Genomic DNA, 24,673 nt, shown 5'->3' on the forward strand with positions numbered 1-24,673 from the left:
ATCAGGGCTCATTCAACCAGGGGGATTGCTTCATCTATTGCACTAGCAAGAGGTATTGCCCTGCAACAAGTGTGTGACGCGGCGGGCTGGTCCTCTCCGCACACATTTATTTGATTTTATAGTCTGGATGTTCCTGTCACTCCGGGCTCACAAGTCCTCGAGTCAGCTTCCCAGACATAGTTCTGAGACCTCTCAGCCTTGTGCGCACACGCTACACAATGTGGGGTCCAGACACTCGCAGTGCGGCGACGTTGGTACTCTCGTTCCCATAGCGTTTTCACGCAGCATCGAGTGTAGCCTTTGAAAGGGAACGTCTCGGGGTACTTTGTTGTAACCCTGTTCCCTGAAAAGGCGGGAACGAGATGCTGCGTCCCAATGCCGCACTGCCCACGTGACCGGACGTCCGTTCAGACAATCAATCTGAGGAATGTTGCCGGCTCACTCCTATTTATAAACTGCAGGTGCATCTAATCAGATGACGTCACCTGACCGAGGTTATATAAGCCAAAATTTGGCGTGTTTGGTACACACATGCTTCACAACCGGCAACACGAAAAGATATTCCCATAGCGTTTTCACGCAGCATCGAGTGTAGCCTTTGAAAGGGAATTGTGCAGACTCAATTCCAGTAAAGCTGCTGGCCCTGATGGTGTCAGTCCCAGGGCCCTCAAGTGCTGTGCTGCCCAGCTGTCTGGAGTTCTACATCAGATCTTTAACATGAGTCTGAAACTGCAGAGGGTCCCGTCACTATGGAAGATATCCTGCCTGGTTCCTGTCCTCGAAAAAATCAACCCGTCAACCCCCAGTGACTACAGGGCAGTGGCTCTGACTTTACACCTCATAAAGACGCTGGAGAGACTTATCCCAAAACACCTGCGTCTGCTGGTTGAGCCTTGGCTGGACCCCCTACAGTTTGCATATCGACCCCATATCGGTGTGGAGGACGCCATCCTCTACCTGCTGGACCAGGATTATTCTCATTTGGACATTGTTGGGAACACGGTGAGGGTCATGTTTTTTTACTTCTTTAGTGCTTTTAACACGATCAGACCATCACTGCTGAAGAAAAAGCTTACGGAAATGCAGGTGGACGACCCACTGGTAGCTTGGATTACAGACTATTTAACAAATTGACCACAACATGTCCGGCTGAAGGGCTGCTGCTCTGATAACATCCTGAGCAGTATGGGTGCGCCACAGGGGACCGTCCTATCACCCTTCCTCTTCACCCTCTACACGTCTGATTTCAGGTACAAGTTATGTCACCTGCAGAAATTATCTGATGATTCTGCCATTGTGGGCTGTATCAGGGATGGACAGGAGGAGGAATACAGGAGTGTGGTGGACAGCTTTGTTGAGTGATGTGAGCTAAACCCTTTACAGCTTAACATCACAAAAACAAAGGAATTGGTTGTGGACTTTAGGAAGCAGGCTCCTCCTCCCACCACTGTCATCATTAGAGGGGCTGATGTGGAGGTAGTTAGGGACTACAGGCACCTGGGGGTACACATTGACTTTAAACTTAACTGGTCTAAAAACACCAACGCTGTTTTCAAGAATGGGCAGAGTTGGCTTTTCCTACTGAGGCGGCTTAGGTCTTTTAACGTATGTAGGAAAATGCTAACCAGGTTTTATCACTCTGTGTTAGAGAGTGTTGTGTTTTTTGCTGCTGTGTGCTGGGGCAGTGGGGTGAAGACAGCTGATGCAAACAGGTTGAACAAGCTGATTAAAAAGGCTGGTGCTGTCCTGGGTGTCTGTCTGGACAGAGGTGACACTGAGGAGAACGCCAAAAAAGCTTCTCGGTATCATGGACAACCCCTCTTTAGTCATTTGGCAGATGCTCTTATCCAGAGCGACTTACATTTTTATCTCACTACACATCTGAGCAGTTGAGGGTTAAGGGCCTTGCTCAAGGGCCCAACATTGGCAACTTGGTGGTTGTGGGGTTTGAACCTGGGATCTTCTGAACCGCAGTCCAATGACTTAACCACTGAGCTACCCCTGACCCCGGGTCTTACCCCATGCATGCCTCCTTGATGGGCCATCAGAGCACACTCAGCAAAAGACTCATCGCCTCTAAATGCAGAACTGACCATCACAGAAATTCCTTCCTACAGTACCTGTGGCAATAAGACTCTTTACTGTTTCGTAGGTGATTTCTTAGATTTAATAATAATATTCATACTATTGTTACTTTGTCCTCAGTCAAATCGTGCAATATTACACATTTGTATGTCATTATATGTTTGTTCCATCCCACTATTACATACTTCTACTCTCTTTATTTATTGTGCACTGTCACTTTTCAGAACCACTTGCACTAATAGTTATATTATTGTATATTATTGTTTTTTATTTTATCTATTTTTACTATTCTACTGTTGATATTATTATTTACCACTACTGTTGTTGTTATTATTATTTACCACTATTCTACTGTTGTTATTATTATTTACTGTACTTATTGTATACTCTTTTATTACTATTATTTACTGAACTTATTTTTTTATTTATTTATTTAATTAATTTTTTTCCTTGTGCCTTGGCTGCATTGAACTATTTGTGACAAAAGAATTTCCCTTAGCATAAATAAAGTTTCTCTTATCTTATACCCGGCAGGGGTGCCCACTGTCACCCTTGCTTTTTGCCCTTGCTATTGAACCATTGTCTATTAAGCTTAGATCTTCTCTTGCTTTCAGTTCTTTCTTGAGTTATAAACTAAATTTGCATAAGGGTGACTACTACCCGGTCAAAGTGCTTTACAACTTCAGCATCTAAACCTCCCTTTTAAACCCAATTGTTAAGGCTTTAAATATCTTGGTATTACAGTGACTCTATCTGACCTTTCTCATGCCAAGTTCTCTCTTATTTCTGATGTAAAATCTGATATTCAGAGATGGAGCAATTTGCCTGTTCCTTTAACTGGAAAAATCAATATTGGATATTGGATATTGGATCCAAGATGGCGGCGTGGCAGTAGCACGCAGCGGCCGCTCCGGAGCCAAAATGGTGCTACGTTGTTTATGTTTTGTGTGTACCGCGTTTATTTTTCTATGTGTATGGATGTCTTCGCAACTGGTGTCCATACATACAACAGCCAGACACTTTTCAACCTTAATTACCCGGTTAATGATATCCACGATGAGCTGCGGGAAAAGCTACGCGTCCTCGGCTTGCTGCGTGAACCAGGCCTCGAAGCCTCGGCATTGCCTGATGCCGGAGGCCGGAGGAAGGGTCATCGGAAGCGGTGCGCGAGGAAGCGGAAGCGCGGCAAGCGGGCGGGAGTCTGTGCTCTCCAGTCCATCATCTTATCTAACATCTGCTCCCTGGACAATAAACTGGACTACATCCGACTCCAGCAGGCTACACAGCGTGAAGTTAGAGACTGCTGTGTCTTTGTTTTCATGGAGACATGGCTCAGTGACAGAGTACCGGATGCCGCTATTCAGCTAGACGGGCTAGCCTCGTTTCGCGCCGACAGAAATGCAGCTCTGTGCGGTAAGTCTCGCGGTGGCGGCTTATGTGTTTACATCAACACGAAATGGTGCAAGAACTCTGTGCTAGTTTCTAGTTGTTGCTTATTGCTAGTGGAGTTTGTGATTGTTTACCACGGAAATTCACCACTGTTTTTATTATCGGAGTGTACATTCCACCTAGCGCTAACGCTAGGGAAGCGCTATGGGAACTGTATACGATCAGTGAACTCCAAAATACACACCCGGATGGACTGTTTATTGTTGCTGGAGATTTCAAACATGCAAATCTCAAGTCAGTGCTTCCTAGATTCCATCAGTATGTGGACTTTGCAACGAGAGGGAAAAACACGCTGGATTTTGTTTACACAAACATCCCCGACGCATATCGGGCAGAGCCCCGCCCCCACCTCGGCTACTCAGACCACATCTCTGTTATGCTAATTCCAGCATACAGACCACTCGTCGGGCGCTCAAAACCGGTTCTGAAGAAGGTGAAAACCTGGCCAGCAGGAGCCACCTCTGCTCTTCAGGACTGTTTCGAGAGCACTGACTGGAACATGTTTAGGGAGGCTGCAACTTACGGCGACTTCACTGACTTGGAGGAGTACACATCATCAGTGACCAGCTACATCAACAAGTGCACCGATGACGTCACTGTCTCCAAAAGCATCATCTCACGACCCAACCAGAAACCGTGGATTACTGCGGAAGTGCGTGCACTTCTGAGGACCAGAGACTCTGCCTTCAAAACGGGAGACAAGGTGGCCCTCAGAACAGCAAGGGCCAAACTTTCTCGGGCCATCAGAGAGGCAAAGCGCGCACACGCCCAGAGAATCCACAATCACTTCAGGGACAGCGGTGACACACGGCGCATGTGGCAGAGCTTACAAGCCATCACAAACTACAGGACGACATCACCTGCCTGTGACAGTGACGGCTCCCTCCCAGATGCGCTAAACAACTTCTATGCTCGGTTTGACAGGCAGAACGACGTGGCGGTGAGAAAGACCACCCCTCCTCCGAACGACCAGGTGCTGTGTCTCACTACAGCTGAGGTGAGGAAAACTCTTCGCAGAGTCAACCCACGTAAAGCTGCTGGACCAGACAACATCCCAGGCAGAGTGCTCAGAGAATGTGCTGAACAGCTGGCAGATGTTCTCACCGACATCTTCAACATCTCTCATGAGCAGCGCCGTCGTTCCCACGTGCTTCAAGGCCACCACCATCGTCCCCGTGCCCAAGAAGTCTACTGTGTCCTGTCTTAATGACTACCATCATGAATTGCTTTGAGCGGCTCGTCATAAGACACATCAAGACCCTGCTGCCCTCCTCACTGGACCCACGGCAATTTGCGTACCGTCCTAACCGCTCAATGGACGACGCCATCTCCACACACTTGGACAAAAAGGACACATATGTTCGAATGCTGTACATAGATTTCAGCTCAGCATTCAACACTATCATTCCCCAACAACTGATTGGGAAGCTGAACCTGTTGGGCCTGAACACCTCCCTCTGCAACTGGATCCTGGACTTTCTGACCGGTAGGCCTCAGTCAGTACGGATCAGGAACTGCACCTCCAGCACCACCACACTGAGCACTGGGGCCCCACAAGGCTGTGTGCTGAACCTGCTGACTCACGAGTGTGTAGCAACACACAGTTCAAACCACATCATTAAGTTCGCTGACGACACGACCGTGGTGGGTCTCATTAGCAAGAACGACGAGTCAGCATACAGAAAGGAAGTGTAGAGGCTAACGGACTGGTGTAAAGACAACAACCTGTCTCTAAATGTTGACAAGACAAAGGAGATGGTTGATGACTTTAGGAGGACACGAGGTGACCATTCTCCGCTGAGCATCAACGGCTCCTCTGTGGGAATCGTCGAAAGCACCAAATTCCTGGGTGTCCACCTAGAGAAGGACCTCAGCTGGTACCTCAACACCAGCTCCCTACACAAGAAAGCCCAACAGCATCTCTTCTTTCTGAGAAGACTGAGGAAGGCCCAGCTTCCACCACCGACCTGACCACCTTCTATAAAGGAATTATCGAGAGCATCCTGAGCGGCTGCATCACTGTCTGGTTTGGGAATTGTGCCATATCGGACCGCAAAACCCTACAGCGGATAGTGAGGACAGCGGAGAAGATCATCGGGGTCTCTCTCCCCTCTATTGAAGACATCTACACCACACGCTGCATCCGCAAAGCCACCAGCATTGTGGCTGATCGGACACACCCCTCTCACACACACTTCACACTCCTGCCATCTGGAAAAAGGTACCGAAGCATTCAGGCACACACATCCAGACTGTGCAACAGTTTTTTTCCACAAGCCATCCGTCTCCTCAACAAAAAGAGACTGGACTGATAAACACAAACACACACACACACACACACACACACACACACAAACACAAACATTATCACACAGCTTAACTCAACTACCTCAAAATATTGGGACTGGATTGACTAATCAACACAAGTGCAGACACACTGACCTACACCACCAAATTATCGTACACACCAACCTGTAAATGCTTCACTGTTTATCTTTTGCACAATGATCATTACTGGACTATTTTTTGCACTAATTCCTCAATTCTTGCTGCTGCTTTTAAAGAATGTTTATGTTTACCCACTACCTTAACACCATATTTTATGTTCTGTTATGTCGTGGTTGTGCACTGTCACTTTGTTGTTGCTCCTGTTTGCACATTTGCACGTGCACTTTATGTTGTCTGTAAAAATGTTATACTTAGCTAGTTAGTTTTTGTTAATTTATGTTGTAATTTATGTTAGGTCGCTCTGTCCTGTCTCTGCTAGCCAACTAACTAGGCCTCTTGGTTAGCTAGTTTAGTGTCTATGTTAATTTATGTTGTAAATTTATGTTGCATGTAGCACCTTGGTCCTGGAGGAACGTTGTTTCGTTTCACTGTGTACTAACTGTATATGGTTGTAATGACAATAAAGCCTACTTGAACTTGAACAATGCAATTAAAATGACCATGCTTCCTAATTTCTTTTTTTCAATCACTTCCTTTATCTCTTCCTAAGTACTTTTTTGATTCCTTGGACAAAATCATAATCTCTTTTCTTTGGGCTGGGAAGCCTCCTAGAATCCGTAGTACCTTACTACAGAGATGTAGACTTAGTGGTGGACTAGCTCTGCCTAATTTTCAAATTTACTACTGGGCTGCACATATTTAAAAATTAAATTTTTAGATAAACTCATCTAAATCCCCATGGCAAAAAGCTCCTCCAAGATGGCGCCGGTGCTTGTTTGGCTGTTTGGTTTACCTCTGTCCCTGAATTGCTGCACGCTTTTAGCTCACGGCCATCAAGCACTTTTGGATATCCGCAAAAGCGGAGGAGGAAACGAGGCAAGCATGGAGGGTACATCGTAAAGCTGAAAGCCTATCGGCGGGCTGGCTTTCTATCGATTTCCTCCTGCGCATCGTTAACGGCAGCTCTACTATCTGGCGCCCGCTGGATCTGGTCTACCGATGGCTTCGTCCGGTTTTCCCCCTGCATTTGAGTCCGGTTTTTGGTACCGGTCTCCGCCGGGTTGGCCTTGGTTACCGTCAACGTGGAGTAACGCGCGGAAATCTGTGCTCACTGAGTAGAGCGTCCTCATCCTCTGGTATTATTCCCGCATAAAAGTTGGCATTAATAAACACTCACTCCCTGGTGCACAAGACCTTTTTATTAAATGATTTTTATTCATCTCACAACCAGGATTTTATGTTTATCATGGAATCCTGGATTAAGGTTGGTGATTTAACTCCTTTCGCGGATCTGGTCCCTGTTGACTGTACATTTTTTAACTCTCTCCGCTTATGTGGGGGTGGGATTGTAACTATTTTAAAGAACTCTTTTTCTGCACGCTGTCGGATGGGACGCGTAACGGCCTTCTCAAGTTTTGAAGCTCAGCTCTTTTACTTAGACTGGAATGGTCTTGTCTGTTTAGGGGTAATCTACCGCCCTCCTCACTCCACTAAGGATTTAATACAGCAGTTTACTGAATTTATCGGCAATATTGCCACAACCTGCAATCGTTTTGTGCTGGTAGGCGATTTTAATATTCATGTTTGCTGCTCGTCAAACCCACTCTCACGTGATTTCCTCAATCTTATTTACGCTTTTAATTTAACTCAGTGGATCAATAGCTCTACTCAGATTCAGGGTCATACGTTGGATCTTGTACTCTCTTATGGACTTGATGTGACTGATGTTGTTGTCTCAGACTTTCTGCTCTCAGACCATAAGCCTATATTATTTTCACTGTCTTTTTCTGATCTTTCTCACTCTTCTAAGGTATCTGCTACTCTGTCTCGTTTTTACTCTCCACAGTTTAGCTCAAACTTCAACTTGTGCTTTACTGAACTTTGCTCAGAGTTGCACTTGGATCAACCATTATTGGACTTGGATGCTGATCAACATCTTAGCCCTTTTGAATTCTGCCTGGCTTAAGGTAGCTATGTAACTGCCCCCTTCAAACCTTTTAAGCAGAAACCAAAATCTGAACTGTGGCAAAACTCTGAGCTTCATCTCTTAAGACAAACCTGCAGAAAGGCTGAACGAAAATGAAAAAAGGACAGGTTGCATATTTCCTTTCAATTATTTAAAGATGCTCTTACATCTTACCAGTCTGCTGCTAAATCTGCAAAAGCTGCATATTTTTCTAATATAATTGAAAGTAATCACTCTAAACCTAAGGTTTTGTTTTCAATTATTCAGTCTGTTGTAAATCTTTGCTGGTGGCTTCTGATGCTGTCTGTGAAGGCTTCTTGAGATTCTTCAGTGACCAAATTACTACCCTAAGACTTGGCATTTGCCCACCTTAACATAAAATGACTCACCTACCATGCCTTCTGTCTTTACTTTTTGGGAGGTTTTTGAACCTATCAATGTCCAGTTTTTAAAGCAGGTGATTGACAAGCTTAAACCCTCTTCTTGCTCTCATGATATCATCCATCCAAGATTCCTAAGTTTAATTCTGGATTCGATTGGGCCAGGCTTGGTATCTTTCATTAATAAGTGTCTCCAAAAGGGCTGTGTTCCAGCCAATCTTAAGGTGGCTACTGTCACTCCTTTGCTCAAGAAGCCTTCACTGGATTCCTCTGTCCTAAAGAATTTTCGGCCAATTTCTGTCTTACCTTTCGTTTCTATGGTTTTGGAGAAAATTGTGCTGGACCAACTTCAATGTTTTGTAACTAATATGGGTATTCACGAGGTTTTTTAATCTGGTTTTAGGTGTTAAATGATATTTATGTCTCCACTGACTCCGGAGATTCTGTGATTCTTCTTTTACTGGATCTATCGGTGGCCTTTGATACTGTCGATCACTCTATACTACTATCTAGACTAGATAGTCTTGGGTGGGTCTAAAAGCGAATGTTCTGGAATGGTTTCAGTCATATTTGTCTGACAGAAAGTTTTTTGTAAAGATGGGTAATTTCACTTCTTCCCTGGCACCTCTGACCTGTGGCCTTCCACAAGGCTCTATTTTAGCTCCATCTCTGTTCTCTCTCTATATGCTACCTCTGGGTTCTATTTTACGAAAACATGGTGTATCTTTTCATTTCTATGCAGATGATACTCAAATTTATCTTCCCATCAAAAGAAACAACGCTATTGCTACCACTAATCTTTCGCAGTGTCTAAAGGAGGTAAAATCATAGCTAGCTCAAAACTTTCTCTTTCTAAATGAAGACAAGATCGAGGTAATTGTTTTTGGTTCTAATGAGAACTCTCAGAGTTTTAGCCCTCATCTGGACAGTTTATCTGTCTTCAGATCATCACAGGTGTGTAACCTTGGTGTTCTCATTGACCAGCATTTAAAATTTGATAAACATATTTCCTCCGTTATTGGATCCAGCTTCTATCAGCTTCGACTACTCGCTAAAGTGAAACACTTTCTCACCCCCAAAACTCTAGAAATGGTGGTTCATGCATTTGTTACGTCTTGTCTAGATTACTGCAATTCATTATACTGTGGTATTTCCAAATCTCAAATTGCTCGCCTACAGCTTGTACAAAATGCAGCAGCAAGATTTCTTCGTAAATGTCATAAATATGAACACATCACTCAGATTCTGAAAGATCTGCACTGGCTGCCAGTCTCTCAGAGAATTCATTTTAAAATCCTCCTCTTTGTGTATAAATCTCTACATAACCTAGCACCAGTTTACCTCTCTGAACTTCTTCATCTTTACTCTCCTTCTAGAACACTAAGATCTTGTGATCAGGCTCTATTAGTAGTCCCACACGTGAGGCTCAAGCGTAATGGGGCACGGGCATTTGCGGTAGCAGGGCCTCAACTTTGGAATACTTTGCCTTTAGAGATTAGAATGGCACCTTCTCTGTCTTCTTTTAAGTCCTTGCTCAAAACCTTTTTTTTTCTGTAGTGTATTAATTTTGTTATATAGTTGTGTTAACAGGTTGTGTTACTTTTATGTTTATTGTTCTTGGAATATGTTTTACAATCATGCTTTTTGTGAAGCACTTTGTTTAGCCTGAAGGCTGTTGTAAATGTGCTATACAAATAAATTGAACTTGAACTTAAACTTGGTGCAAATTAGAGTTATTGTCTTGTAAACCATTATGCATATTAGCTCTACACTAATAACCCAGTGGTACTTAAGTACACTTAAGTTTTGGTATCAGTTTAGACGGCACATGGAGTATATAAATGTTTTGCTAGTCTGTCCTCAGAGTATGAGCTATGAGCTGCCTGTGATTGTAAAATCACTAAAACCAAATCTGGTTGGGAAAATGAACTGGGATTGCAGTTGAGTGAAGAATGTTGGGAGAAAGCTGTGGATAGCTCTTCCTGCGGCCGTCTCAGTCTTATTCAGTTTAAGGTTTTGCATAGACCCCATTATTCCAAATCAAGGCTAGCCGAAATATTTTCTGATGTTGAGGATAGATATGACAGGTGCCATGCCTCTCCCTCTAATTTAAGTCATATGTTCTTTTTGTGCCCAAACCTGCACAACCTTTGGACAGGTTTTTTTTTCATGTCCACTATACTAGGGGGACAGTTGAAGCCATGTCCATTGACTGCTATATTTGGCATTACAGATTATTCAGTTCCATTAAGTTCTGCACATAAAGATGTTATAGCCTTCTCATCTTTGTTGGCCAGACGTACAATACTTTTACATTGGAAGTCTGTTAATTGTCCCTTAATCTCTCAGTGGATTAAAGATTTATTATTTTTTCCTAAGCTAAGATAAAATATATGCTGAGAGGTTCTATTAATATGTTTTTCACAAATGGCAATCATTTATTTCTTATTTTGCAAACTTACAGGTACTACCTGAATGATTATCTAAACCGTATCATACATTACAGTGTATGTATAACCAATCTAGTTTACATAGATTCATTTGAGCTGAAGGATGCTAGTGTGTGTGTGTGTGTGTTTGTGTGTAGGTTTTAGTGTATGTTTGGGGTGGGTGGGTGGTGAGTTCTTAATTTTCTTTTCATTTGATCCACGTATATTAGTAATAATAATACATTTAATTCATTATTCTAATATGTTTATGTATGACAATTGGTCAATAAAAATTTTTAAATTAAATGTGTACAATCCAAACTTCAGGAACTCCAAAACAGGTAGGCCTATAAATAATTTTAACATTTCAATAATAAACCTTACACATGTTTGTTTGGATAATATTTAGAAAGCAAATCTGTACTGAAGCAGCTTGTGGATTCATATATATATATATATATATATATATATATATATATATATATTGTATAACATTTACAGAAACCCACTGCTGACAGTGTGTATCATCTCTTCTTCTGATTAGGGACTACAGTGGTTCAAGTGACAGCCACAGATGCAGATGATCCCATGTTTGGAAATAATGCAAAAGTCATTTATTCCATTCTGCAAGGAGAGCCCTACTTCTCAGTGGAACCAAAGACAGGTAGTTACTGCAAAGATAACCGCCTGGATAGTATATACTTTAAATGAATGAGCATACCCCTAATATAATTCAGGTATAATTGATAATATATAAGAGTTGTTCAAACTGCCCTAAAATAATATGAATTATGAAATTTAACATTTGAAATGTCACATGTTTTCATTTTAAGGTATAATAGTAACTTCTTGGCCAAACATTGACAGAGAAGCAAGCGAGAAATACCTTGTTGTTATTCAAGTAAAAGATATGCTTGGATTTACTGGAGCCTACAGTGCTACAACAACAGTGACCATTACCCTTACTGATGTAAATGACAATGGACCAACCTTTCAACATAGTAAGTTAAAAGCAATTCCCTAATAATACATTTTACTAATAATAAAGCTTATAAATGTTGTTATTATTATTAAAGGTCAACATACAGGATACACGTATACCAGTATAAGGATAAACAATAACAGTACAGTGGAACCTCGGATTACGAGTAACGCGGTTTACGAGTGTTTCGCAAGACGAGCAACAATTTTTAATAATTTTTGACTTGAAAAACGAGCATTGTCTTAGTTTACGAGCACCGAGTATCATGTTTCACGCATGCACTTCTTGTTTTAACACCGAGCGTTACATCATCACAAGTGAGGCAACGGTTTTTCTCTCTCTTGCAGCAGAATTGTAGGTAATCGCCTGTAATCACTGCTGGGTGAATACACACACACACACACACACACGCTGTGTGTGTGTGTGTGATGTACATGCGCACACACACACACATTAACGGAGAGACCATTTTTAAAACCGTTTAAAAATTTGCAAGAAACATTCCTAGTCACACTCACGTGAGCGCATACTAACAGGATCACTGCTGTAAGTAAAAACAACAACAAAAAACTAATTAAACAGCTCCTCACCTTTGAAAACAATCGCGACAGAGAGAAGTTTGTGTGTTTGTTTGGCAACTTGAGAGAAGGGGAGCTGTAAAGCCGAGACCTATCGTCTCCCCTGCTGGGTCTTAGTGCTTGCAGTGTTTTTGCATGTGCGCGTGTGTTTGTGTCTGTGTAAGGCAGAGAGTCTGTGTGTTTGTTTGGCAACCTGAGAGAAGGAGGCCGTAAACGCGAGCAAGACCCCCTTCAGCCCTCCTCCTCTCAGGTTGCCAAATAAACACACAAACTTCTCTCTGTCGCGATTGTTTTCAAAGGTGAGGAGCTGTTTAATTTTGTTGTTGTTGTTGTTGTTGTTGTTGTTGTTTTACATACAGCAGTGATCCTGTTAGTATGCGCTCACGTGAGTGTGAATAGGAATGTTCCTTGCTAATTTTTAAATGGTTTTAAAAACAGTCTATCCGTTAATGTGTGTGTGTGTGTGTGCGCGCGTGCACATTTTACACACATACACCCTGCATGCAACAAACGAAAACCCTTATCTGTCGGGATTTATTTTAAAAAAATTTTAAGGTAAAGTACAGGTTAATTTGTTTTATTTTACTATTAATAAGTGCCTCCAAAAGGGCTGTGTTCCAGCCAATCTTAAGGTGGCTACTGTCACTCCTTTGCTCAAGAAGCCTTCACTGGATTCCTCTGTCCTAAAGAATTTTCGGCCAATTTCTGTCTTACCTTTCGTTTCTATGGTTTTGGAGAAAATTGTGCTGGACCAACTTCAATGTTTTGTAACTAATATGGGTATTCACGAGGTTTTTTAATCTGGTTTTAGGTGTTAAATGATATTTATGTCTCTAAGGATGAATATGGCTGTGGCGCGCATAGACGCAGCAGCCCGGAGCTCTCTGTGCTGGCATAGTTTTTCAGCTTTTTCATCTTATTAGTGCTATTAAAGTTACGTGGTGCGGTATGGAGAGCCGCACCACGAGATGTTTTTAAATGATAAGAGCCGTGACGCAGGGCTTTAGAGGGGGTCAGTGAAAAAGGAGGCTGTGAGAGTGCTTATGATACACACGGGAAGAACTTCCGGTTTGGAGATGGCTTGGATTATTAATAAAGGGAACTCAAAAGGAAATAAAAAAAAACTAATAACACAAAATAAACAGAGCTCCGCCATTTACGTAAGAATGGACGGGGCACTGGAAAACAAAACAAAACAAAACTATATCCTCTCGGGGCGTTTGTTCTTACCGAGGATATAAGGGGAGAGAGAGGGGTTTTGTTTTAGTGCAAACTTTATACTTTACCCGAGAGCGCACGCGACACAGCTGCGTGATGCTCTCTCCTTCTCTCTCTTGCCCTTGCCGGCATCTTAAGAAGGCAGAGGCTGGGGCTTTTTCTTTCTTTCTTTCTTTCTTTCTTTGTCTTGGCCCTGATACCTTACCGGTGCTACCTAATATTCGCATGAAGTGCGGAGGTACCCTTATATAGACGTGCTGCCAGGTGTGGCTTGTTCAGGCTGATTGCATCAATTCAGCCGTGTGCATAAATGGCCGCGCCTTTGCCTGTTCAGAACTTCGCGTGGTAGCAGCCTGCGGATCTGCCCGTTCTGAACAGTTTAAGCGTGGCTCTGCCTTTTGCGAGAGCCGCATCATTACAATTAAGTGTATCTGTACATTGTTACTCCATCGAGTACAGCCCATGCTGAACTCCTTAGTATCAGCAGTGCCGTAAACCATCTCTGCCCGATGTTGTCATCCCTCCCGAGACCATTACAGATGTCGCCATTAAAAACGCACGTTTCGAGAAAAGGGATCCCGCGACTCAAGCTGTGAAAATGCCCTTCATTACCTGTAGGGGGCAGTCATGTTTCAGTCTGAAGTATTGTGTGTCTACTGAAGCCGAAAATGTGTTCTCTCCCTTAGGCACCTATTGACAGCAAAAGACAGAGCTCATAAACGTGTCGCGCTCAAACTGTAAAAACTGATATGTATTTATTCTTAATTTTCTTCTCTCCTTCAATGATGGTACTTCTTTGACTGCACTTTCTCAGTATTATAATTATTAGTAGTAGTAGTGCTCCAAATTTATTATTGTTATTATTATTATTATTATTATTGTAACGCACCCGCGCGTGTGCAAAAAGACTACAAAGATGTATGATATGTTAGCCTGAAACAATATTGTTTAATTGTGTCTATGCGCTTTAAATATACACTAACTGAAAGTGAATTGCGCGTGCGGCTTCTTGATCAAAAGGCTGATAAACGCGTATGCAGATATAAGCAGATTTATCGATAAAACAACAGACATGAAACATGAAAAAAATCCACAAAATTATGTGCTACTCGCTGAATACAATGCGACAGCACGCAGAATCCCTGGGCTTTGACTGCATTTCCTCCATTCGTAAGTACTGTAGTAGTACACAAAAAAAAAATGCTGGGTTTCTGTAAACACATCGTTGGGTTGTTTATGCTGCGTCAAAATTCTGTGTTATTTCTGGAGTGTGTGATACTTTAATTACACTGTTGGGTTGCTTTTGCTATGAATACTAAAAGTGTTGCATGATTAAACTCAATGCAAAAAAAAAAGAAAAAAGAAACTTCTCCGTTTTGTCCCTAGACCTTTTGTTCTGGTGTTTATGCAGTAAACCCATGGGTGAACACGATGGTTTAAGAATTTACTTAAACACGAATATGTTTAAGTATTCGTGGCATTTTAATTCAAATTCAAATTCAAAGTGGCATTTTAATTCAAATCCAACATTTTAATGGTTAGTCAAGCGTGTCAACTCGCACGTTCTGCGATATTCCATTGTCATTCATACTGCCATAGTTTTAGAGCCCTAAAAAAGCATTCGCTAGTTAGTAAGTAAGTAAGCAAATAAAAGATAAATGAATAAATAGCTTTAAATGGTACTTCAGCATAGTAAAAGTATATATATACTGTGTGTGTATATATATATATATATATATATATATATATATATATAATGAAAATATTATGTATAAAGTAAATATAATTTATATATTCATGTTTAATTAAATTCTAAACATTTAAATGGTTAGTGATTGTTGCAGACATTCACACAATTTTTGGGGTAAGAGCTTGGCTTGTATAGGCTACTATACGCTGATCAGCAGTCAGCGCCCCGCTGTAACCAGCAGATCAAAGGAGCAGTTATCGGCTATGACACGTAGCCTTCTGAGTTTGGAGGCCAGGGTTGGTTGGTTGGAAGCACGTTTGAAGGAGAAGATAACGTCACAAACACACACACACAAACTCTACGAGCACACACACACACACACACACACACAAACACACACAGGTCCTAAAAAGATGCTTTAAACTTCATCTAAAATTCATTAATTAAAAAATTCAGCCTTAACAAAAGGCAGCGTTTTGATCAAAAGGATAATAAACGCGTGCGAAAAAATGCAGACATGAAGGACTATACTCGACAAGAATATAGAGAATAAGAATCATGTTTATAATAAGATAATTAATTAAATAATAAAATTATATCAAATAAGAACTTTATCTAAAAGCCAGACAAACCAAATTTCTCATTTACTACTGAAGTAGTTAAATATGCTTATACTGTGGATACGTCGGTTACATTTTAAAAGTACAGTTGCAAGTAAATTACAAACTGCATGTAATGTTGTAAAATATGTATAAAACAGTATTAGACACAAATAAATGATATGGTAGTACAGTAGTTGATCAATTGGAATGTTTATTACCGTCGCGCTCACCGCCGTGTAAAAACGTCAGCGGCCAAAATAAATCAGTTGCATTGTAAAGTCATTCGTAAAATGGCCGCCAGGTGGCGCAAAGTGACATTTTCGCTCGTTGCAGTAAATACAATAGTGACTGTTATACAGCGTATCTCTGTATCTGTTTATTGTTATTTAAGTTCTGGATTATTTTAGGTACTTTAAACACATTGTTGGGTTGCTCATGTTGGCTCATATGAGATGTAGTTTACAAATGAACACCTGGTTGGGTTATTTTGACCCGACAACTGGTTTATTCATTATTCTTTTATTTCTCCAAATATCAGCCTGCAGAATGTTCGAAGTATTACTGTTATTGTGTCACAGGTGTAGTTTTAAGAGTTGTTTAGGCAGGAATGCGTGTGTATACAGCTCAAAACCTCCGTCAGTTATTAAAGATAGCGTCTATTTAGAAAAAATGCCCCGCGATTTCGAAACTTCAGGAAATCTCCCAGCGCTCTGCGCATAACACCGGGCCAACTCATGTCGGAAAGAATTTATAAACGGTTTCTAAACATGGGCTATTGTTTTTTTACTTATAATATTTGTTAATTTAATTTAATTTAAATAAGGTTTGGGCTCAGGACTTCGATTCGGCATCGTGATTATCCTCTTTAATTTACTCCATAGTCTAAATCAGCACTCATGAAGTTTTCCATGAAGTTTGATTATGGATGCGTCGGGAAAACAGCAAGCAGACTGACTCTGACCATTTAAAAAAACGTTTGCATTTATTTTCTGACGCACTTAAGTTCACCAAAAACAATACAGAACAGTGCACCTTATTTGCTTTCAAACATTTACAAAATCATTAAGTTTTTTCGTTATTGTGAGTGCGCTTAAATAAAAGTTGAGTCTTATAAAGGCCATGTAGTCCTATATAGTTTTATTATATAGTTTTTGCACATTAATCTGACAACAGTTTTTTCAGCCTGTCACGGCGTGCGCCCAAATCAATATCGCTCCTCGCTCACTAGTTAGGCGTCCTTCCCTTCAGACATGCGAAGCAGCGGGACCGCAGAATTACACACGACTGGTGAGCTATCGTTGCTAATGGTCCCGGGCTTGCACCCCGCGCTATAAAATACTCGGGGTTTGTTGGGTTAAAGTGGATTTTACTACGCTCTGTGTATGCAACACGCGTGCAACAACGCGGGAGTGCGGCATGCAAGTGGGGCAAATGGAACACGCCCCGGGGACTTCAAAGGAGCGAGAGGTGGGAGGGGCCGGTCCGGCCATCTGCGGAGAGCAGAGTCAGCGCGAGCGGACGAATGTCCATTGCACTTACACCGCGTAGTAAAATCCACTGTAACCCAACAAACCCTAAGTATTTTATAGCGCGGGGTGCAAGCCCAGGATCATAATAAGCCGTGCCTCTATTCCGTCATGTCATGTGGGCATTATAAGATTTGTATTGAAAACTTCTAACTAAAAAGTGGCGGCTGGCACGCCTAAAAATAGACGCAGGTTATTTTTTTTATAGTCTAAATAAAAACCCTCTGCTTTAATTTCCTAAAGTCTAATTGGCGCTCAACCGCACGCATAGTTTTCCCGAGCGCAAGGAATTTTTTTGTGCTAAATAATAATTATGCAGTATAATAATTCCTATTAAAGGTCCTACACATCCCATTTTTCATTAAATGTTAATATGATCTTTAGGGTCCTAATGAAAAGTTTGTATTATACGTTAATTAAAAATTTAAAAGGATTGTGTAAAAAAAACACTACTTTTACCTGGTAAAAACTAGCTCTGTTCTCAGCAACCTGTTTCAGTACATGCTAATTTAAATGCTCATGACCTCTGCTGAGCCCGCCCCCCCCCCCCCCCCCAGTTCTGTGGGGCGTGTTTTCACAACACACGTGGGGTATAGCCATGGAAGTGTAGGCCAGTGCGGGCAATGCTTTGGACTGCATTACCCACAAAGCATTGCCCACAATGCAGTGCTTTGTGGGTAATGCAGTCCAAACTGGAAAACGCTGGATTATGGAGCCCGAGCCTGTTTTCTTCAGTCGTTTTTGGTTTGATTTAAGTACGGAACCTACGCGGAAGTTTGTAATATCGCAGAATTTAAAAGAATGGACATGCATCGACTCGATTTGTCTTTCTCATCACTGCATGGGCATGAATTAATGGGCTGTTGCACTGCCGCGAGCAACAACAACAAAAACCGGAGAAGCTTACCGAGAGAGATACGGACGCGATGTGTTTACTGATGTGTTTACATGACTTCTTAATCTTCGACAGACATCGTTATAAACCATCTAACGTAACAAAGGTAAGCATAATATAGTTTTCCGACTACGTACACAGTTTGCAACTAGACAATCACCTTAATGCATTGTTTATTATAAACGGGCGATTAGGGATTATATAGAGACGGATGTACACAGAGAAGAAGCCATAACCATGTTCTATGAGAGTTTAAGTTAACTTACACTCCACATTCATCGTGATTATTAGAAAAGGCGATCTGCAAAGAGTCATAGTAAAATAAATTACACTCACCGAGCCTGGTGAAGATGAAGCAGGAACACAAAGAGTTAGTACAGATCCGATTTTCAGGAGCAGCTTCCTAGTAAAACCTGCTTTATATTGACCCGCGTTTATAAAGCAGTCTGGTGAAAAATGATTAGTGCAAACATGAACGCATTTAGGTAAATCGGCGGGGACGTTAGCTTCAAAAACTAAATTCAGCCACTGCGTCCTCAGTGGCTCAGATACCTAACCCTAGGTAGTGAATGACGACTGCTGTGTTCGCTATTACACCCAACAACTGTACACAACACTCGCTTAGGCGCCATTTTGCTCCAGCGGCGAAAAACAATGGCCGACAGCTTCTTCTCACTCGGGGCGGGTCTTTGCTAAAACACCAGTGTCAATCAACTTGTGTAGGAGCGGCCTCTGTCGGTGTGGCGTCACACGGCAAGGCATTTGAGATTGGCCTGATTTCAGAAGGGGCATGTTATTGTAATAAATGAAAAGAAAACCACTGGGCGGCTCTTTATCATCGTAGAGTGGTTGTGTACGCACTCTCCTAACACACAGTTCAGTCCAAACGGCTTAAAAAAGTGCATGTAGGCCTGTATGACCCCTTTAATCCTGGGTTGTTCTTTTAGTGTCACTATAGTGCTTTACAATGCCAGACAACATTCAAATACAAATTATTCACCCTCCCCAGGTGTGAATCGGCTGTTCTTACCTATACATTCAGAGGAACTAAAATGCACTTCTCCCCACTTTAAAAACCTCTTGAATCTGAGGCTCTTCTGGAGACTTTCAGTGATTTAAATTTGTGTTATTTTAATCTTCTGGATTCTAGATTCTAAAGTTAACATTGTTGCCTTTTTAATCCTTGGAATGGAAGAACTTGAGATTTTCCTTATGATAGCGTAAATTGCATTGTTTTTAATCAGTCTATACACAATAATCTTCTTTGGTTTTTTTTTTTTTTAAAACGGGTATGGGGGCTATGTTGTTTTATTAATCCTTGTGCCTGGTTTGGTATTTAGTGCGCATCTGTTATATTACAACTAAATACCTTTTATTGGGGGTTAAGTGACTGATGTGCCTAACATTTTTCAGCTGAGCCTTTGTTTCACTGAATAATCAACCACCGCGACACCCCCCTCTCTCTCTCACACACACACACACACACACACAGAGCCGACCAAATCATTAGCACCTCCCTCCCCCAGCACAGCCATTTACTTTCTATCCATTTACTTACATCTGAACTGAGTCGTTTGGGTAACATGGGTCGAACCCCTTACAAATCATAACAGTCTACTGCCTTTCATTCTTATAATCACGCAAAAACACAAGCGGGGCTGAAAGACCGACATCTGCTGACGCAGGAGAACGTCCTAACACTGTTTTAATTTTATGGTCATGTATTTCAGTTAATAAATTTACTATAAATTTAAAGAACACAAAAAATGAGATGACACAAAACCCTACACGCTTCTTTTCTAATTACAAGTGATAAAATCTAAAGGCTCACTGTGTTAACATTTATTGTGCTAAAATTTGATCCTAATAAGATTTGATTTAATTTGAATTCTAGAACAGTGGCAGCTGGAACACCTAAAATAGATGCAGGATTATTTTTTATAATCTAAATAAAAATGCTTTTTTAATTGTGGGCTATTGTTATTTACTTGCAATATTTGTTAATTTAATTTAAATGGGGTTTGGTCTCCAGAATGTTGAGCATCAGGATCCTCTTCTTTACTTTCCTACGTAGAATCAGCGCTTAATCGCTTAAAGTTTTGTAAACAATTATTTGTAACAATATTGTTTTAGGTTAAGTTTATACACAATTCATCGTTGTACTTGGTCCGGCCTTTAAACAAAGTCCTTCCATGCGCCATCTGGCGGATATTCAGTGAAGCACAAAACATTTATTTAAATTCTCGAATGTTGCCTGCAGCAAGTCGCGGCACGCCGCTCGCTAAACTGCGGCATCTCGCGGGAAAACACGAGATGGCTTAATGGCGACATCTGTAGATCACCACCACAAAACTCCTGCACCAGTGAACTGGAGGATGAGACTAGGTTAAAGGGTAACCCCTTTAAACTACTGCTTTCAGCCACCTTTCTCATATGCCCGATCGATCTACCTAAAGATGGATGAAATATGATTGGGATTAGTGACGTGGGGGTTGAGAGATGCGGCTATTGGGCCCACTGGCTTCATCATGCAATCTGATAGGATGGCAGACTAAGGTAAGGAGACCGGTCGGGGCTGTGCATATATATTAACCACTTTTGGTGCACACAAACCATGTTTATGGATAGACACTGTTTTCCTGATGTGGAACTCAGGCTGACAAGGAAAGATAAGATGCTGGATCAGGTATATACTAATGTAGCAGATGCATATAAGTCACAGGCTTATTCACATCTTGGCCTGTCTGACCATCTGTCACTTGTGCTACATACGAGTTTGTAACAGGCGGTTGCCTGGTTACGGGCTCTCGGTCAGCGGGGGCGCTGTGGGGACCTTTTTTTTGTTTTGTGTTTTTGTGTGTTTTCTCGTGAGTTGGCATGTGTGACAGCTGTTCCTCTGGGGACAGATTCTTTGGTGACCACCGCGCTGACATTAAAGGAGACGTCGCTTGCAGCGACATTGGGAGTGGAGTGGGGCGCTTTTTGGTTATGTTTATTTATTTGCGGACTTCTGTTAAAAGGACAAAGGACTCTAAATCTTGACAGAGTACAGACTGGGTGAATGTGGTGTGCGAGGCCGGCGTGTGCATGAGTATGGCACAATTATTAAATGTATATAGACTTTTGAAATGCATACAGTGGTTAATCAATCGGAATGTAGGTCCTACCGTCGCCGCGCTCGGCGGTACCGTTTGGCTTTGTGCGTTTGCTGGCTTTTACCGTTGAGTGGCGCTATATAACTACAGGCTGACGCCTCATGCTGTTCATTCTCTGCTGGATTAATGAGACACAGAGTTTTAGAACTGCATAAAATCAAGTAAAACATTGTAGTTAAACAAATTTATAATCACAGAACTAAAATGACGATACAAATGTAGAATTTAAATTAAATTAAATCTTATTAGGATCAAATTTAAACAAAATAAATGTTAACACAGTGAGCCTTTAAATTTTATCACGTGTAATTAGAACAGACGCGTGTAGGGTTTTGTGTCGTCTTATATCTTGTGTTCTTTAAATTTATAGTAGATTTATTAACTAAAATAAATGACCATGAAAATTATAACATTGTCAGGACGTTCTACTGCGTCAGCTGATGTTGGTCATTCAGCCCCGCTTGTGTTTGTGCGTTATTATAAGAATGAAATGCAGTAGACTGTTATGATCTGTAAACGGGTTCGACCCATGTTGCACGGGCGGCACCATAAAGCACGGACACGAGGCGAGGTCTTACGGGAAAAGGGTAATTTATTTAGGTAAAATGGGGAAGGAAAGTGTTGAAGGAGGGACAATGGAAAGAAAGGAATAAAGGTTGTGCATGTGCAGTTCCGGGGGCTGTGCCACACTGGCATGCGGGCACACAGCTGATGCTAAGTGTTGGTGCGAGTGGCAGAACTGAGCACGCGGAGGCAGCGCTCCTGCACGCTCCCTCGTGACGGCGCTTCTCCCGCTGTCGATGGCCGGCGCGAGTTCTCGCTGACGCAAAAACCTAACCACACTTTTCCTCTTTGGCAGCGGGGCTGCGAGGGCGGGCACGGTGCGGGAGTGAAGATGCCGCGGGAGCTCGGGCAGCTCTTTCTCGTGCTGTCCTCAGCGCGGAGATCAAAGGGCGGAATTCTAGTGTCCTTGTTTAAAGTCCCCGGGGCGCGTCACATCTCCCCACTGACATGCTTTTTTTTTTTTATATTCTCCATTACATCACGTACTTCCCAGACCTCAGACAAACCTCCGCACCTTGCTTTTATAATGCGGAGCAAGCCCGAGATCATATTAACGTTAATTATCGCCAGCCGGCACAAATAAGCGGCCCCGTCCCTTTGCCGCCTATTCAGGGAGCCTACGGAGTGAGGGAGTAGTTATAGTAGATTTGGGCGTACACCCATCACACGCGCACGCCGTGGCAGATCATCATAATTGTCCTAAACTTGTATTTCATAAGGTTTTCCGAGTGGTGGTACAGCGCAACGGGGGTCATTATTTACTATTAAACATTAAACGAATTTACAAAACTTAATGCGTGCGATTAAGCGCTGATTCTACGTAGGAAAGTAAAGAAGAGGATCCTGATGCTCAACATTCCGGAGACCAAACCCCATTTAAATTAAATTAACAAATATTGCATGTAAATAACAATAGCCCACGTTTAAAAAAGCATTTTTATTTAGATTATAAAAAAATAATCCTGCATCTGTTTTAGGTGTTCCAGCTGCCACTGTTCTAAAATTCAAATTAAATCAAATCTTATTAGGATCAAATTTAAGCACAATAAATGTTAACACAGTGAGCCTTTTGATTTTATCACTTGTAATTAGAAAAAAAAAGCGTGTATGGATTTGTGTCATCTTATTTCTTGTGTTCTTTAAATTTATAGTAGATTTATTAACTGAAATAAATGACCATAACATTAAAACAGTGTTAGGACGTTCTACTGCGTCAGCAGATGTCGGTCTTTCAGCCACGCTTGTGTTTTTGCGTTATTATAAGAATGAAATGCAGTAGACTGTTATGATTTGTAACAGGTTCGACCCATGTTACTCAAACAACTCAGTTCAGGTGTAAGTAAATGGATAGAAAGTAAATGTCTGTGCTGTTTGGGGGAGGGACGTGCTAATGATTTGGTCGGCTCTGTGTGTGTGTGTGAGAGAGAGAGGGGTGTCGCGGTCGTTTTTAGTGAAACAAAGGCTCAGCTGAAAAATGTTAGGCACATCAGTCACTTAACCCCCAATAAAAGGTATTTGAGTGTTATGATAGTTGTAATATAACAGATGCGCACTGAATACTAAACCTAAACCAGGCACGGAGATTATTGAACCAAGATAGCCCCCATACCCGTTTAAAAAAAAAAAAAAAAATACCAAAGAATATTATTGTGTATAGACTGATTAAAAACAATGCAATTTATCCTATCATAAGGAAAATAACAAGTTCTTCCATTCCAATGATTAAAAACGGTAACAATGTTAACTTTAGAATCTAGAATCCAGGAGATTAAAATTACACAAATTGAAATCACTGAAAGTCTCCAGAAGAGCCTCAGATTCAAGAGGTTTTTAAAGTGGGGAGAAGTGCATTTCAGTTCCTCTGAATGTATAGGTGAGAACAGCCGATTCACACCTGGGGAGGGTGGATCATTTGTATTTGAATGTTGTCTGGCATTGTAAAGCACTATAGTGACACTAAAATAACAACCCAGGATTAATAGGAATTCTTATACTGCATAAACATTATATAGCACAAAAAAATTCCTCGCGCTCGGGAAAACTATGCGTGCGGTTGAGCGCTGGTTAGACTATAGGAAATTAAATCAGAGGGTTTTTATTTAGACTATTAAAAAAAAAACCTGCGTCTATTTTTAGGCGTGCCAGCTGCCACTTTTTAGTTAGAAGTTTTTAATACAAAGCTTATAATGCCCACATGACATGACGGAATAAGGCACGGCTGGTGATGATTGGGGTTTGTTGGGTTACAGTGGATTTTACTACGCGGTGTGAGTGCAATGGCCATCTGTCTGCTCGCGCTGACTCTGCTCTCCGCGGATGGCCGTACCGCCCCCCTCCCACCTCTCGCTCCTTTGAAGTCCCTGGGGCGCGTTCCATTTGCCCTGCTTGCATGCCGCACTTCCGCGTTGTTGCACGCGCGCTGCATACACAGCGCGTAGTAAAATCCACTGTAGCCCAACAAACCCTGAGTATTTTATAGGGCGGGGTGCAAGCCCGGGCAACGATAGCAACGATAGCTCACCAGTCATTTGTAATTCTGCGGTCCTGCTGCTTCGCATGTCTGAAGGGGAGGCCGCCTAACTAGTGAGCGAGGAGCGATATTGATTTGGGCGCACGCCGTGACAGGCTGAAAAAACTGTGTCAGATTAATGTGCAAAAACTTTATAATAAAACTATATAAGACTACATGCCTTTATAAGACTCAAC

General features: G+C 41.9%; 1 protein-coding gene across 1 annotated transcript in view; it reads left to right on the top strand.

Moving 5' to 3' along the window:
- The window catches only part of cdh19 (cadherin 19, type 2), a 204,703-nt gene that overhangs the window by 75,827 nt on the left and 104,203 nt on the right, over positions 1-24,673 (top strand). Inside the window, exons 4-5 of the mRNA XM_053487532.1 lie at positions 11,302-11,421; positions 11,591-11,758. Coding sequence (XP_053343507.1) covers positions 11,302-11,421; positions 11,591-11,758 — 288 coding nt within the window. The remainder of the gene's footprint in view (positions 1-11,301; positions 11,422-11,590; positions 11,759-24,673) is intronic.

Source organism: Clarias gariepinus, chromosome 26, assembly GCF_024256425.1.
Source record: "Clarias gariepinus isolate MV-2021 ecotype Netherlands chromosome 26, CGAR_prim_01v2, whole genome shotgun sequence".
NCBI lineage: Eukaryota > Metazoa > Chordata > Actinopteri > Siluriformes > Clariidae > Clarias > Clarias gariepinus.